Raw genomic sequence first — 16,063 nt, forward strand, 5'->3', positions numbered from 1 at the left:
TAGTCTTCAGTATAGTATTATACACTCCCCATAGTCCTCCATATAGTATAATACACTCCTCAGTCCCCCATATAGTATCATACACTCCTCAGTCCTCCATATAGTATAATACACTCCTCATAGTGCTCCATATAGTATTATACACCCCCCATAGTCCTCCATATAGTATAATACACTCCTCATAGTGCTCCATATAGTATTATACACTCCCCATAGTCCTCCATATAGTATAATACACTCCTCACAGTGCTCCATATAATATTATACACTCCCCCATAGTCCTCCATATAGTATTCTACACTGCTCATAGTCTTCCGTATAGTATTATACACTCCCCATAGTCCTCCATATAGTATAATGCACTCCTCAGTCCTCCATATAGTATAATACACGCCTCATAGTGCTCCATATAGTATAATACACTCCTCATAGTCCTCCATAAATTAAAATACACTGCTCAGTCCTCCATATAGTATAATATACTCCTCATAGTGCTCCATATAGTATAATGCACTGCCACAGTCGTCCATGTAGTACAATTCACTTCCCATAGTATAATGTATTCTCCATAGTCCTTGATACAATATAATGCAGCCACCCTACAGAATATAATGTAGCCCGCTCAAGAGTATAATGCAGTCCCACCATACAATATAATATAACCCACCCATAGAATATAATGCAGCCCCCCTCATATAGTATAATGCAGCCCCTCCATAGAATATATGGTAGCCCCCTCAGAGTATAATGCAGCACCTCCATAGAATATAATGCAGCCCCCTTATATAGTATAATGTAGCACCTCCATAGAATACAATGTAGCCCTCCTCATATAGTATAATGCAGCCCCATAGAATATGATGCTGCCCCCATAGAATACAATGTAGCCCCCTCAGAGAGTATAATGTAGCCCCCTCATACAGTATGATGCAATCCTCCCTCATAGAATATAATACCCCCATAGAATATAATGTAGCCCCCCATAGAATATAATACAGTCCACCTCCCCATAGAATATAATGTAGCCCCATCAAAGATTAGATTATGATACAATCCTCCCTCATAGAATATAATACAGCCCCCTATAGAATATAATGTAGCCCCCCATAGAATACAGCTTTCCCCCCCCCAGAATGGCCTCACAGTCCAGTCCTCACTCACTGATATATATATTTTTTAAAAATCCAATCCTCACCTCTCCTCATGCTCCATGCTGCTTCAGGCTCGGCTCTGGTCTCAGCGGCGGCACAAAGTAGGTGATCGATGAAGTGACGTTATCACACACCCGCATTGTCAGAGGTAGAGGGGAATGATGGGAGAGGGAGTGTCATCTGATGCTCTCTCCTCCACCATTGCTTTGAACTGTACCGGCGTCATAGATGCCGGCATAGTTGAATGCAGCGGCGGGGGGGTGTCGGCGCTGGCAGCAGGCAGGCCCCCCTGACTCACGGGTCCCATTGCGGCTGCGTGATGTGCTGCTATGCCGCTATTAGTGGCACGCCACTGGCTGGGGGCCCCTGGGGGAGTGGGACCCCTAGGCAGCTGCTTGGCCTGCCTGCCGCTAACGCCGGCCCTGTCTATGTGTATGTGCAGACTCAGGCACAGTCTTTATCTTCATTGTAAGCCCATGTGGCAGAGTTCCTGGAGCCTCATTAACATCATGTTTTCTAAGAAACTGAGCCCAGCAATCCTTTAAGACAGATGTCTCAATGAACGTCCTCCACAAGGCTCCCACCACTAGAATATTAGATCATCCTGTTGACCCTCAATTCTATTGATCATTTTAATAGTCTCTTTAATTTAATGTTACAGGTGATTTCTTGTCCTAGGCTGCAGGTTGATTTTATAAAAGCAAACTCTTCTTTGCTCCCTCTCCCATGATCTAGCACTGAGTCGCCGCTCCAGATATGTTACTGCCTGCAGCACTGATGATACGTTGAAAACACTGCAGCCAATCAGTGAGCTCTGCATCCCGGCACAAGCAGCTCAGAGCCGCTGAGCTCACTGATTGGCTGCAGTGCTGTCAACATGACATCAGCACTGTAAACAATAGCAGAAACTAGCAGCAGCAGAGACTCAATGCTGGACCTGGGAAGGGTGAGTAGAGAAGGGTTTGTTTGGTTTAGCTTTTTTAACCCCTTAGTGACAGAGCCAATTCAGTACTTAATGACTAAGCCATGACCTATTAACCGCAAAATCCAATGTTCACTATTACCTGCTGATTCTACTGGATCTCTCCGTAGCATTCGACACTGTGGATCACCAGATCTTCCTCACCATGCTCCGCTCTATCGGCCTCAAGGACATTGTTCTCCCCTGGTTCTCCTCCAATATCTCTAACCGCTCTGTCACAGTATCTTTTGCCAGCCTCTAATCTTCCCCTTACTATCTGGGCTCCTCGAGGCTAAGTTTCTAGGCCCCTCTCCTCTTCTCCTTGTATACTGCCCCTATTGGTCAAACCATCAGTAGATTTGATTTCCAGTGTTATCTCGCTGGTGATGACACCCATCTGAACACTTACTCCCACACTTTAATACAAAATACCAGTGATTGTCTGCCTGTTGTCTTTAACATCACGTCCTCCCTCTATCTGAAATCATCTCTTCAAAACTGAGCTTCTTTTGTTTCCTCCCTCTACTAACCTACCTAGACCAGATTTTAAAATTTCCTTGGGTGTTTCAATCATAACTCCCAAGTGGTAAACTCGCTGTCTTGCGTGTCATGATTGACATACAACTTTCCTTTATTCCCCATATCCAATTGCTTACTCGATCGTGTCACCTGCTCTTTAAATACATCTCCAGAATCTGACCTTTTCTCACCTTTGAAACTGCAAAAACTCTTGCTGTCACTCTTAGTCATTCTTGTGTGGACTACTGTAAAACTCTCTTTGGATGGGTCTCCCTCTAATCAAACTTTCTCCTCTGGAAGCCATCCTGAATGCAGCAGCCAGAGTTATATTTTTATCCAGCTGCTTCACCGATGCCTCAACCCTGTGCCAGTCACTGCATCGGTTAACCATTTGCTACAGAGTCCAGTATAAACTCATCTCTCTCACCCACAAAGCTCTCCACAGTTCTGCACCACCTATATCTCCTCCATCATTTATGTCTATCGCCTTACATGTCCCGTCCATTCTGCAACTGATCTAAGACTAAAGGTACCTTCACACTAAACGACGCTGCAGCGATCCAGACAACGATCCGGATCACTGCAGCGTCGCTGTTTGGTCGCTGGAGAGCTGTCACACAGACCGCTCTCCAGCGACCAACGATGCCGGTAACCAGGGTAAACATCGGGTTACTAAGCGCAGGGCCGCGCTTAGTAACCCGATGTTTACCCTGGTTACCATCCTAAAAGTAAAAAAAACAAACGCTACATACTTACCTACCACTGTCTGTCCTCGGCGCTCTGCTTCTCTGCTCTGGCTGTGAGCGCCGGGCAGCCGGAAAGCAGAGCGGTGACGTCACCGCTCTGCTTTCCGGCCGCTGTGCTCACAGCCAGAGCAGAGAAGCAGAGCGCCGGGGACAGACAGTGGTAGGTAAGTATGTAGTGTTTGTTTTTTTACTTTTAGGATGGTAACCAGGGTAAACATCGGGTTACTAAGAGCGGCCCTGCGCTTAGTTACCCGATGTTTACCCTGCTTACCAGCGAAGACATCGCTGAATCGGTGTCACACACGCCGATTCAGCAATGTCAGCGGGAGAGCCAGCGACCAAAGAAAGGTCTGGCCCTCTAGCCCCGACCAACGACATCACAGCAGGATTCTGATCGCTGCTGCGTGTCAAACTAAACGATATCGCTAGCGAGGACGCTGCAACGTCACGGATTGCTAGCGATATCGTTTAGTGTGAAGGTACCTTTACATCCTCTGTAATCCGAACGTCCAACACTTCTCTTGTGCTGCACTAGTCTACTGGAATGCACTACCCCAAACAATCCGACTAATACTGTACCTAGCCCCCATGTTTTTAAGCATGCATTAAAAACACATCTCTTCAGACAGCCTTATCACCTTAACTTACTAACCTAACTTTCCCCATTCCCTCCTAAATGTTAATCAGAATCTGGTCCCTCCTATTCCAATAGCCACGGTAACTGTACCTAGACAGATACTGGCTGGTGACCAGATCATGCAGCTTAATATGAAAACCCTTATTACAATAATGATGGCTGGACTATACATAACACATTCTACCTATAGTGTATCCCCTATTTCCTTATAGATTGTAGGCTTGCGAGTAGGACCCTCATTCCGCCTGTAATTGTTGAAATGTCTTATACTCTATAGTTTTCATTGTCTTTATGTTCCCACTTAATTGTAGGAATATGATAATGCTACATAAATAAAACATATTATTATTATTATTATTATTATTATTAATAAAGGGTTTAGCATTTTAACTATCATTTTTAGATAATAAAAAGTAGGATGATGTATATACATTATTATAAACTATTCTGATTAGGGATGGGCAGACCGTTGCGTGTTCCGGTCAGGGTACCTGAGCTAAACTGTTTAGAAAATTCGGTTTGGGTACCAGAACCTGAACCCCATTCAAAATACAGTTACCCGAACTGGTAAGAAAAGAAAAGCGAGAAGGCCCGAACAGTCACTGCTCGGTAGGAACCTCGAACATTTCTGTTCAGGTTTGCCCATCTCTAATTCTGATGCATCACCAAGCTTATAACACGTCTATATTACTTTCAGCTCCAGTGCCTGTAACCTGCTCCATGAGAGGAATGGATTTAAAAAGCGAATCTGCCCAAGTACAATGTCCCCCAGGGTGCACCGAGCAGCAACTCTCTGTATATGGAAATGCAATTTATGCTGCAGTATCCAGCATATGTGGAGCCGCAATTCACCGGTATGTTGCATATATTGGATATTTCGTTTTAAGACTATTGATATTATACAATACGTTTGGGTTTCCTACTCAGAAGTTTCTTTTGTGAAAAATGTAGCAGTAAAAAGATTTTAAGCTTAATAAAATTTAGTTTATTTATTTTTAGAAATAATTGTGTCGTGCATGTAAAGTTAGTAAAAATTCTAATTCACTTCATCAGCCATTTTGAAATCGTCAAAAGTAATTGCAGAATTATGTGCAAAGAGAGTTCTTTAAGGAGTTATATTGGAGCGGGTCTGCTTCAAAATAACTTGGCTCTTCCTATTAATTTCTAAAGTAAAACTACTTTGCTGTTCTCATGTTCAGTTTTTTTAGTGCTTTTGTTTCTGTCTCTTTGAAAAACACCTATTGGGGGAAAAAAGTGCATGTCACTACATTGAAGCGGCTATTGATGGAATACACTCCAAACTAGGCATTAGCTAATCAAAAGGCTGCAAAAAATGCTTGAGGAAAAACTGTTCTCAAACACTTCAAAGGCACTTCAGGAAACAAAACAAAAACTCCTCCAAAAGTTCCCCAATGAAGGCACATTTCTTGATGCAGTTTCTACGGGAAAACTGATTGGGGTTGATTCATTAAAGCGCTTGAGCCACAAGAGTGCCATAAAAGCTTTGAAAAGCTACACAGAGTTGCAAAAACAATTTGAAAATTTTGGCGATTTCACTCCTCTTTGGATCAGCTCCACGAAAATGGACAGAGCTGGGTAAGAGGCAGGGCGAAGGTGTGTCTACACCCCCCATCATCAAATGTGGGTGTGCTTTCTGCACCAGAAATGTTACTCCAGCTGTTTTTATTCAATATCCTCCATCTCTTTGCCAGACCAAGTTCATACATTCAGTATTATAGATACTGGTGTAAAATCCTGACCAAATACTGAACGTGTAAACGTGGCCTCAAAGATTTTCTTTGACCCCATTGGGAGTGTAGGGGTGACACCATAGGCGTGCATTTGTTCTCTGCTGCAGTAGAAGTTCCAGCAAATCTATCTAACTTCTACATCTTCCTTATTTCTTGAGATGTACGAATTTCTTTGTTTTTTTTACAGGAAAAATATATATTTGCACCGTGTTAACTAGTAGATAGAAAAATATTTAGAATTGAGAGTCCTCAGTGGTTGATACCTTTTAATGGCCAATATGTGATTCTTCAGATTTTGTATTAGTCTATGCCTGATGAAGAGACCTGAGTTGTCTCGAAATTTACTTTTATTTCACATGGAAAACTAAAGTTTCAAATTTCAGTTCACTCCAGTAAATGCAACAGAATAAGATTACGTTTCCATGATGAGTTTTAGATGCTGCATATTTTCGCCATGCAAAAAATGCAGCATCTTACAGTTCCAGCAATGTACATGGGATTTATAAAAATCTCCTGCCAACTCTGCTTTTTTTTATGAGGCTTAAGGTACCGTTACACTTAACGATTTACCAACGATCACGACCAGTGATACGACCTGGCCGTGATCGTTGGTAAGTCGTTGTGTGGTCGCTGGAGAGCTGTCACACAGACAGCTCTCCAGCGACCAACGATGCCGAAGTCCCCGGGTAACCAGGGTAAATATCGGGTTACTAAGCGCAGGGCCACGCTTAGTAACCCGATGTTTACCCTGGTTACCATTGTAAAAGTAAAAAAAAAAACACTACATACTCACATTCCTGTCGCGTCCCCCAGCGTCAGCTTCCCTGCACTGTGTAAGCGCCGGCCGGAAAGCAGAGCGGTGACGTCACCGCTGTGCTCTGCTTTACGGCCGGCCGGCGCTGACACTGGGGGACGCAGGGAAGCTGACGCTGAAGGACGTGACAGGAATGTAAGTATGTAGTGTTTTTTTTTACTTTTACAATGGTAACCAGGGTAAACATCGGGTTACTAAGCGCGGCCCTGCGCTTAGTAACCCGATGTTTACCCTGGTTACCAGTGAAGACATCACTGAATCGGCGTCACACACGCCGATTCAGCGATGTTAGCGGGTGATCCAGTGACGAAATAAAGTCCTGATCATTCCCCAGCGACCAACGATCTCCCAGCAGGGGCCTGATCGTTGGTCGCTGTCACGCATAACGATTTCGTTAACGATATCGTTGCTATGTCACAAAAAGCAACGATATTGTTAACGATATCGTTATGTGTGACGGTACCTTTAAACTGACCTGCGGTTCGTTTTCAAATCCATAACATCAATTTCTCTTGCAAGCACAATGAGATTTATGTGTGGATTTTCCCCATAGACTTGCATCAGATGCGGAAAATGAGCAGGTAAAAAACAATAGTTTTTAGTGTGTTACCTCTGTGGAAATGGACTGAAAAATGCATGCAATCCGCACTTGACTGCATCAATAAGGTGAAAACATATATAGAGAAAAATGCACATACCGGAACAGAACCGGAAGTGATTAACAGCATATTTTATTGACAAAAATTGTATTAAAAGATACACTTATTTTAATCTAAAACAAAAGGTAGTTTGACAGTGAGGAATACCAAAAGAGTGGAACCGCAGGTCAGAGGAAAAGAGGAAGGAGTAGGTTCAGTTTGCCTGTTTATAATCACATGAGTACATGTATCTACCGGGTAATTGTTAAATTAATGTGAAACAAAAAAATAATAAGACCAGTATTAGACATATACGAAAAAGATATAGCGAAATCTGATGGCAAAAGGAACATGAAGATGGTAAGTTACCTCAGACCTGTGGTGCCATCACAGCTACGCGCGTTTCGGCTGGAGTGCCTTCTTCCGGATGAGTCGTGGTTTTGTGAAAGTTAAATACCAGGAAGTGTAAAAAAAAATGACATGACAAAAAAACCTCTGATAAAAACTCATGTAAAAAACAAACCAAAAAATGCAATGAAAAAACCACAAGTAATGTAATTTAGCTAATAGGTTTAGAAATGATGCAGAAAATCTGCAACATCAAAAACTCAACAGTGGCCGCAGTGTTCAAAATTTTATTTCTATTTCCTCTTGAAGAAAATTATTGAACAATAAATAAAATGTAATATAACAGAATACATTTTTTTCTTTTTCTAGGGGGGTTATAGGCAGCAACGGTGGAACAGTGTCGCTACGTCGGCTTCCTGGAAATCAAAATTATCATGCGCTCTATGCAAATGGAGTGCAGTCCCAGTCACTGAGCAAGTGGTCTTCATCCTTCTCTGTATCCAGTGAGTATATTTATTTGGAAGCAGCTGGTTTTAAATGTAACTTTTATTCCACACAATTCTGTAACTTTTATTGTATAAATAAGATGCTAAAATTAACACAAATTAAGAAGAATAATTGGTGAGTGTTACTAATGTAGTAATATATGTACTTCCTAAAATCCTTTTAAGGGTATGTGCACACAATTTTCTAGTGGAAATTTCTTCAGGAAACGCTTCTTCTTTGGGTATGTGCACACTTCATGTGCGCATACCCTTTGAGTAGTTTTTGGAGAATTTTTCATTTCCATTTTACAAGCAGAAGACACTTCAGAAAATTCTACTCTTTTCATCTTGATTTGTCAAACCTGAAATGTCTCTTGCTAGAGTTTTTGTGGTCATTATCGAAAGATTTTACCTGGGTGTTTTTTGAACTCCGTTAAGCAATAAAAAAAACTATCATTTTTGCATCGGAAACACTAAAAAATAACGGAAATATATTCCTGAACATTTTGCAGACATATTTTAAGCCTTTCTATTGTCTTGTATTGTAAATATTGAGCATCTTCCTAGCAGAAAACAACAGAAGAATGGACATGTCACTTTTTCTTCGAGTCTTTTAAAAGCCATAATTATATAAAAGAAGCTCAAAAGCTTTAATCCATGAACAGCAATTTGTTTTTACATAAAAATATATTTGTTCAACGTTTTTATGGTCATTATCTGAGGATTTTTCCTGGGTGTTTTTTGAGCTCCATTAAGCAAATAGTGGCATTTTTGCATCATAAACGCTAAAAAATAGAGCAAATAAATGGAAAAATTTTTTAGTTGTCTTTTAACCCTTTCCATGGTCTTGAATTCTAAATTTTTTCTTCGGGTCATTTGAAAACTATAATTCTTTAAAAGAAGCTCAAAAGCCTGAATGCACAAACAGCAGTTTGTTTTTACATATAAATCAGTTTGTTCAGTCTTTTGCACATGTGCACACAATGTATTTTACAGTCAGCTTCATTCTGCAACTCACCTGAAGAAGCACTAAATAAAAGCTAAAAACAATGAAGACATGCACTGCAATGTAAAAATTACTTACTGTTCATATGTTCAGTCTTCTGAACTTCAAAAACGACAAAAATGTTGTTTTAGGCCAAAGGGGAAGGTGTATCCTGAAGCGTCTTACCTTTGAAAAATTTGATGGGTTTGTACATGCCTAGGAGACGTGCTGAGCACATACCCTTTGCGTGTTTTGTTAGTGCTTTTTGTGTCATTTTTAGAGCTTTTGCAGTTAAAAAATGATGCACTGTGAACACACCCTTAGCATACAGATATTCTTGTGGATCTTCTAGATCAGGGGTCCCCAACTCCAGTCCTCAAGGCCCACCAACAGGTCATGTTTTCAGGATTTCCTTTGCATTGCACAGGTGATGCAATTATTACCTGGGCAAGACTAAGGAAATCCTGAAAACATGACATGTTGGTGGGCCTTGAGGACTGGAGTTGGGGACCCCTGTTCTAGATAATAAACGATGAGTTTTAATTAGGCTATGCTTTTATACCTTTTAGACGAGGGGCCATTCGCAAATTTGTAATTGTCAACAGTAATACCCCTTGCAGGTGGGTATCCAAAATTGCTGCAAATATCATCCCCTTTTGACGTTTTTCATGAAGTGTCATGTCTTTGGTCTGCCATGCCATTAAAATAATTTCCAAATTGATATGAAGAGGTTAATCTGGAAACTTACAATAATGAGTGATATGTCGAAGCCAAGTTTAGAAGAGTTAAGATAATCTTGGTGATAATACAGTTTATTTTTGTTTTGTTTTCTAATAGAGTATAAGACTCGAGAAATGGAAGTCTCTGGGAAACCTGTATCCACTAAGGCATCTGCTGCATGTGAGTAATAGGTTATGTGCAAATCCACCATTCATGTAAATTAGCATAATGTATATTCATAATGTATATGGGATCCAAACTATTCCCAGACAGTTGATTTTAGAAAAATTAGGGTCAGTCATGTTGAATTTAAAAAAGTCAAATTTTATAATGTTTTAGAATCAGAAGGCAACAGTTTCCCAAAAAATGGAAGTTTCACCCACACCCCCACCTCCAATGTACATGCAGCTTATCTAAGAAGTGCACCTTCTTCAGTGTGTGGAAGGCTATAATAAGTCTGAGGATGTTTCTTCAGCTGCACCACAGAGAAACCAGATGAATGGCATTTCACATTGTGCTGAGATTTCCTGCTCTGAGGGATTTTAAATATTCAAATATCTTCTTCAGAGAGGAAGAGAACTTGAAGTTAAGATCCACCCTTTAATGAACCTTGCCATATGGCCAAGAAAAGAAGGCAAGCAAGACACTATTTGAAGACACATGTTTCAGGTTATTTGCCCCTTATCAGTGCATAGAAGGAAGTTTGATTTCGTGGGTGAGAGTCCAGTGACTAGGAATTTTTCTCCTTGTGGAGAGTGCCATGCCGACATAATAACGGTAAATATTTAGTTGATTGAAGGAAAAAAAAAAAAAAGTTAATTAAGTTCAACCTTTTTTATACTTAGAATGCCTAGTTGATCCAAAACAGAAAAAGACTTTAAATGAGATGCAATTTGTTATCAAATTAAAACAATTCTTCCTCATGCCTACTGCCATTTGGGCAGATTCCTTGATCAGTATTTCACATTGAATGCATAACTCCCAACCGTCGCTCATACTGCGGGACTGTCCCGATTTTGAGGCTGTGCCCCACAGTCCCACTTGGGACTCTACTTCTCCCGCACACCTCCAGCAGGAGAAGCAGCTGACACGCCCCCTTGTATTAGGCCACGACCATTCCCGTATCTTCTTCTTCCGGGCCGGTGGTTCAGAGAGGGAAAGAGGACATTCTAAGGTACGTGTGTGTGTGTACTGCACACATACATGCAGCTGGCCCTGCTGTGCTTACAGTACAAGGCATTATAACCAGGAGTAGTGGCAGCAGATAGAGCAATCTAGTGTTGGTCATAGGCACAGTATATATATATATATATACATATATATATGTATCCTTTATATACTACAGCAGTTATGGAGTGGAGCCACTAGATAGTGGTGTTGTCTGAGTGCATGCAGAGTTCGCAGAGCTGGGCTACATTGCAATGTGCAGGATCTGTGAGGCAGCAGTGCAGACAGCGACAGGTGGTGAAATCTTTGCCTGCACTGTAAGCAGAGCTGCTGGGACACATCTACAGCCCCGACTGTACACTGGCATCATCATGTGTGGCCATTATACAATATGGAGCACTGTGTGGCCATTATACAGTTTTGAGCATCATGTGGGGCCATTATACAGTATGGAGCACTGTGTGACCATATTACAGTATGGAGCATCATGTGTGGCCATTATACTGTATGGAGTACTGTGAGGCCATTATATAGTATTGAGCATCATGTGTGGCCATTATACATTATGGAGCATCATGTGTGGCCATTATACTGTACGCAGCATCATGTAGGGCCATTATATTGAGCATCATGTGTTGCCATTATACAATATTGCGCATCATGTGTGGCCATTATACAGTATGGAGCACTGTATGGCCATTACACAGTATTAAGCATCATGTGGGGCCATTATACAGCATGGAGCATCATGTGTGGCCATTATACAGTATGGAGCACTGTGTGGCCATTATACAGTATAGAGCATCATGTGTGGCCATTATACAGTATGGAGCACTATGTGTGGCCTTCATACAGTATTGAGCATCATGTGTGACCATTATACAGTATGGAGCACTGTGTGGGCATTATACAGTATTGAGCATCATGTGTGGCCATTACACAGTATGGAGCACTATGTGTGGCCATTATACAGTATTGAGCATCATGTGTGACCATTATACAGTATGGAGCACTGTGTGGCCATTATGCAGTATTGCGCATGATGTGTGGCCATTAGACAGTATGGAGCATCATGTGTGGCTATTATACTGTACACAGCATCATGTGGGGCCATTATACAGTATGGAGCACTGTGTGGCCATATTTTTTCTGTTTATAATTATTGTTTATGAAACAGTGTGATCAGCAGTGCTAAATGGGTGTGGTTGGGGTGAGGATGTGGGTGACTAGTTGTGAAATGGGTGTGGTCATGGGCGTGGCCTAAAATTTGCTGCTGCGCGTATGTTGAATGTGCTGTCTAGCTGAAATGAGACGTCTGCAGTTACTTTATGCCGAATTGTGACCTTGTGTGATGTGCATACTTCCCCAATTCCCCTGTATTCCCCAGCTTTTCTTAAATGGAAACTGTCACCAGAAAAAAATGCTATTAACCTGCAGATACGGGGTTAGTCTATCGTTTTAATAGCGTTACTAACCTGTCCAGCACCCACAGGTAGCTGAATTCTGCAGGGAGAAAGTTAACTTTATTCCTCCCAGCAGTGTACAGGCTTCAATCACAGGGGGTGGTGGTGGCGCGGGCTCAGTCACTGCTCTAACTATACAGAGCGGCGGCTTTAACTGCGCCTCTGGCCCTGAGTGACAGCCGGCCTCAATTTAGAGCCAGTGTTAGGGCCCGGGGCGCAGTTACAGTAGACGCTCTGTATACTCAGAGCAGTGACTGCACTCGCGCCGGTGCTGCCCCATGACTGAAACTGGATGCTGCCAGGGAGAATAAAGTTCATTTTCTCCCATTAGCATTCGGCAGTGTGGGTGCCAGGCAGGTTTGTAGCGCTATTAATCTGCAGACTAACCCCATATCTGCAGTTTAATAGCATTTTTTCTGGTGAAATGTTCCCGTTTAATAACAGAGAATTGAGAGAAGTGTTGAAGCCCAGTCAGCATGTGAATGCAAGTATGAAAATTACATACATGGGGTCATGTATGACCCGCCACACAGTCTACACAGGGCAGTTGTGACAGTGTGCACATCACATATAGAATGACTGTAGACTTTATTTCAGTCCAAACAACCCCTTTAAAGGGACACTGTCACCTGAATTTGGAGGGAACAATCTTCAGCCATGGAGGCGGGGTTTTGGTGTTTTTGATTCACCCTTTCCTTACCCGCTGGCTGCATGCTGGCTGCAATATTGGATTGAAGTTCATTCTCTCTCCTCCATAGTACATGCCTGCGCTGTGCAAGATTGCCTTGTGCAGGCATGTACTACGGAGGACAGAGAATGAACTTCAATCCAATATTGCAGCCAGCATGCAGCCAGCGGGTAAGGAAAGGGTGAATCAAACACCCGAAAACCCAGCCTCCATGGCTGAAGATTGTTCCCTCCAAATTCAGGTGACAGTGTCCCTTTAAACCAATCTGTCAGCAGGATTTCCACTCACAAACTATTTATATGCACTTGTAGCTCTTTCAAAGACGAGTTCAGGTATACCGTTACATTGCCAGTCCGTTCCTCCGTTACTGAGAAATCATTATTTAAATCTATATACAAAAAGGTTAAAATTCTTTCAGAGCCTGGAAGTTTATTAACCCCTTACCGGCATCGGACGTATTATACCGTCCGGCTCCCCTGCTTTGATGCAGGGCTCCGCGGTGAGCCCGCATCAAAGCCGGGACATGCCAGCTGTTTTGAACAGCTGACATGTGCCCGTATTAGGCGCGGGCAGAATCGCGATCTGCCCGCACCTATTAACTAGTTAAATGCCGCTGTCAAACGCAGACAGCGGCATTTAACTACCGCTTCCGGCCGGGCGGCCGGAAATGACGTCATCGCCGACAACCGTCACATGATCGGGGGTCGGCGATGCTTGTATATTGTAACCATAGAGGTCCCAGAGACCTCTATGGTTACTGATGACCGGTGGCTGTGAGCGCCACCCTGTGGTCGGCGCTCACAGCACACCTCCATTTCTGCTACATAGCAGCGATCAGGAGATCGCTGCTATGTAGCAGAGCCGATCGCGTTGTGCCTGCTTCTAGCCTCCCATGGAGGCTATTGAAGCATGGCAAAAGTTAAAAAAAAAAGTTTCGCCCCAATCAAAATAAATCAATAAAAAAAATATCAAATCTACGCATATTTGGTATCGCCACGCTCAGAATCGCCCGATCTATCATTTAAAAAAAAATATTAACCTGATCGCTAAACAGCATAGCGGGAAAAAAATTCGAAACGCCAGAATTACGTTTTTTTGGTCGCCGCGACATTGCATTAAAATGCAATAACGGGCGATCAAAAGAACGTATCTGCACCGAAATGCTATCATTAAAAACGTCATCTCGGCACGCAAAAAATAAGCCCTCAACCGACCCCAGATCATGAAAAATGGAGACGCTACGAGTATCGGAAAATGGCGCAATTTTTTTTTTTTTAGCAAAGTTTGGAATTTTTTTTCACCACTTAGATAAAAAATAACCTAGTCATGTTAGGTGTCTATGAACTCGAACTGACCTGGAGAATCATAATGGCAGGTCACTTTTAGCATTTAGTGAACCTAGCAAAAAAGCCAAACAAAAAACCAATGTGGGATTGCACTTGTTTTGCAATTTCACCGCACTTGGAATTTTTTTCCCGTTTTCTAGTACATGACATGCTAAAACCAATGATGTCGTTCAAAAGTACAACTCGTCCCGCAAAAAATAAGCCCTCACATGGCCAAATTGACGGAAAAATAAAAAAGTTATGGCTCTGGGAAGGAGGGGAGCGAAAAACGAACACGGAAAAACGAAAAATCCCCTGGTCATGAAGGGGTTAAAAGCCACTTCCACTCAGGCTCTATTTCCCACCAAGCCCTGCCACCAGGGGCCTACAATAGAAATCATGGGGCCCTACAGCAGAAGTCCTAATTGGGTATCTGCCACAAAAAAAAAATACTGTGGGCTCGGAAGAGCATATCTCACAACTTTGCAGCTCTTACAAAGTAATATTGCCCCTATTGAAGCCTGCGTTCCCACTTACTAATATACCCCCTATCATGGTCCCCATGAGGTATGGTGACAACAAAAGTGCCCCTCGAGCACCATAAGATACCCTTGCAGTGAATTCCTTCACAGTACCCACAGTAGCACAGTATGTTGATCCTACAGTAAGCCCCCCCACACATTCAAAGTATGATACCCACACAGTGACCCCAACACAGTATGATGGCCTTACAGTGCCCCGCACACAGTATAATGGCCCCGACAGCCATCTACACAATATAATGGCCCCTACACATACAGTATCATAGCCCTCCATGAAGTATAATGGCCTCTACATAGTATGATGACCCTCACACAACCCTTTACATAGTATAATGAGCCTAATACAACCCTCCAAACAGTATAATGGCCCCCTTCATAGCATTGCAAACTGTATAATGACCCCCACACAACACTCCACACAGTATGGACCCCACACAAGTGTGTACTAGATAATGAAAGAAAAGCTTTTTCTTTTCAGTTTTGTCAATCCTTTGCCCTCCATGGGACTCCCTCCGAAAACCCCCGCTTACTCAAAGACCTTCAGAACCTGTTGAAAATAATAGTTCCCCTCAGAGATGCAGCCAGTGTTGCTGAGACAAAACTAAAAAAAAACAATCAAACATGATTGTTAAAGGCCATGTGGTTTAGCAGGTAAAATTGCTGCAAAATCATGTGACCTTTGAATTGGTTGTCCACTAGTGGAAATTGAAACTCCTCTCCTTGACTGGTGCTGCTCTTCCATACCCATCAGCATCCAGCAGGATTATTATGTGAGCACTGCAGCCAAACTTTGGCTGCAACATTGGCATTTTTCAGAGGCAGAAAAAAAGTCTGTTTCTTCAACTTGGATGAAATGTGTATATTGCAGCCAATCTGCAGTCGATGACCTGCTGCAATGCTCATGCGACACCCCCGTTGGATGTTCAGCTTAGCAGATTGATGGGAGATGCAGAGCTTGGTATCAGACAGCAGAGCCAGTCCAGGAAATGTGTAAAAAAAAAACTTTTTTGTATTATTTTCCCCTCCCTGGGTCTATTAAGAGGTTGTTAAGTAACTGACAATCCCTTTAACAATCACTTTAAGAATCATGAAACTTTGTGGTAAGACTGAATGTTGGCACAGG

At 42.4% G+C, this 16,063-nt stretch overlaps 1 protein-coding gene across 2 annotated transcripts in view; it reads left to right on the plus strand.

Annotated features, from left to right (window-relative positions):
- COCH (cochlin) overlaps positions 1 to 16,063 on the plus strand; it is a 90,852-nt gene that overhangs the window by 47,591 nt on the left and 27,198 nt on the right. For both annotated transcript variants that reach the window (XM_069730285.1, XM_069730276.1), the window contains exons 4-6: positions 4,712 to 4,868; positions 7,935 to 8,068; positions 9,873 to 9,935. In XM_069730285.1, coding sequence (XP_069586386.1) covers positions 4,712 to 4,868; positions 7,935 to 8,068; positions 9,873 to 9,935 — 354 coding nt within the window. The remainder of the gene's footprint in view (positions 1 to 4,711; positions 4,869 to 7,934; positions 8,069 to 9,872; positions 9,936 to 16,063) is intronic.

Source organism: Ranitomeya imitator, chromosome 1, assembly GCF_032444005.1.
Source record: "Ranitomeya imitator isolate aRanImi1 chromosome 1, aRanImi1.pri, whole genome shotgun sequence".
Taxonomy (NCBI): domain Eukaryota; kingdom Metazoa; phylum Chordata; class Amphibia; order Anura; family Dendrobatidae; genus Ranitomeya; species Ranitomeya imitator.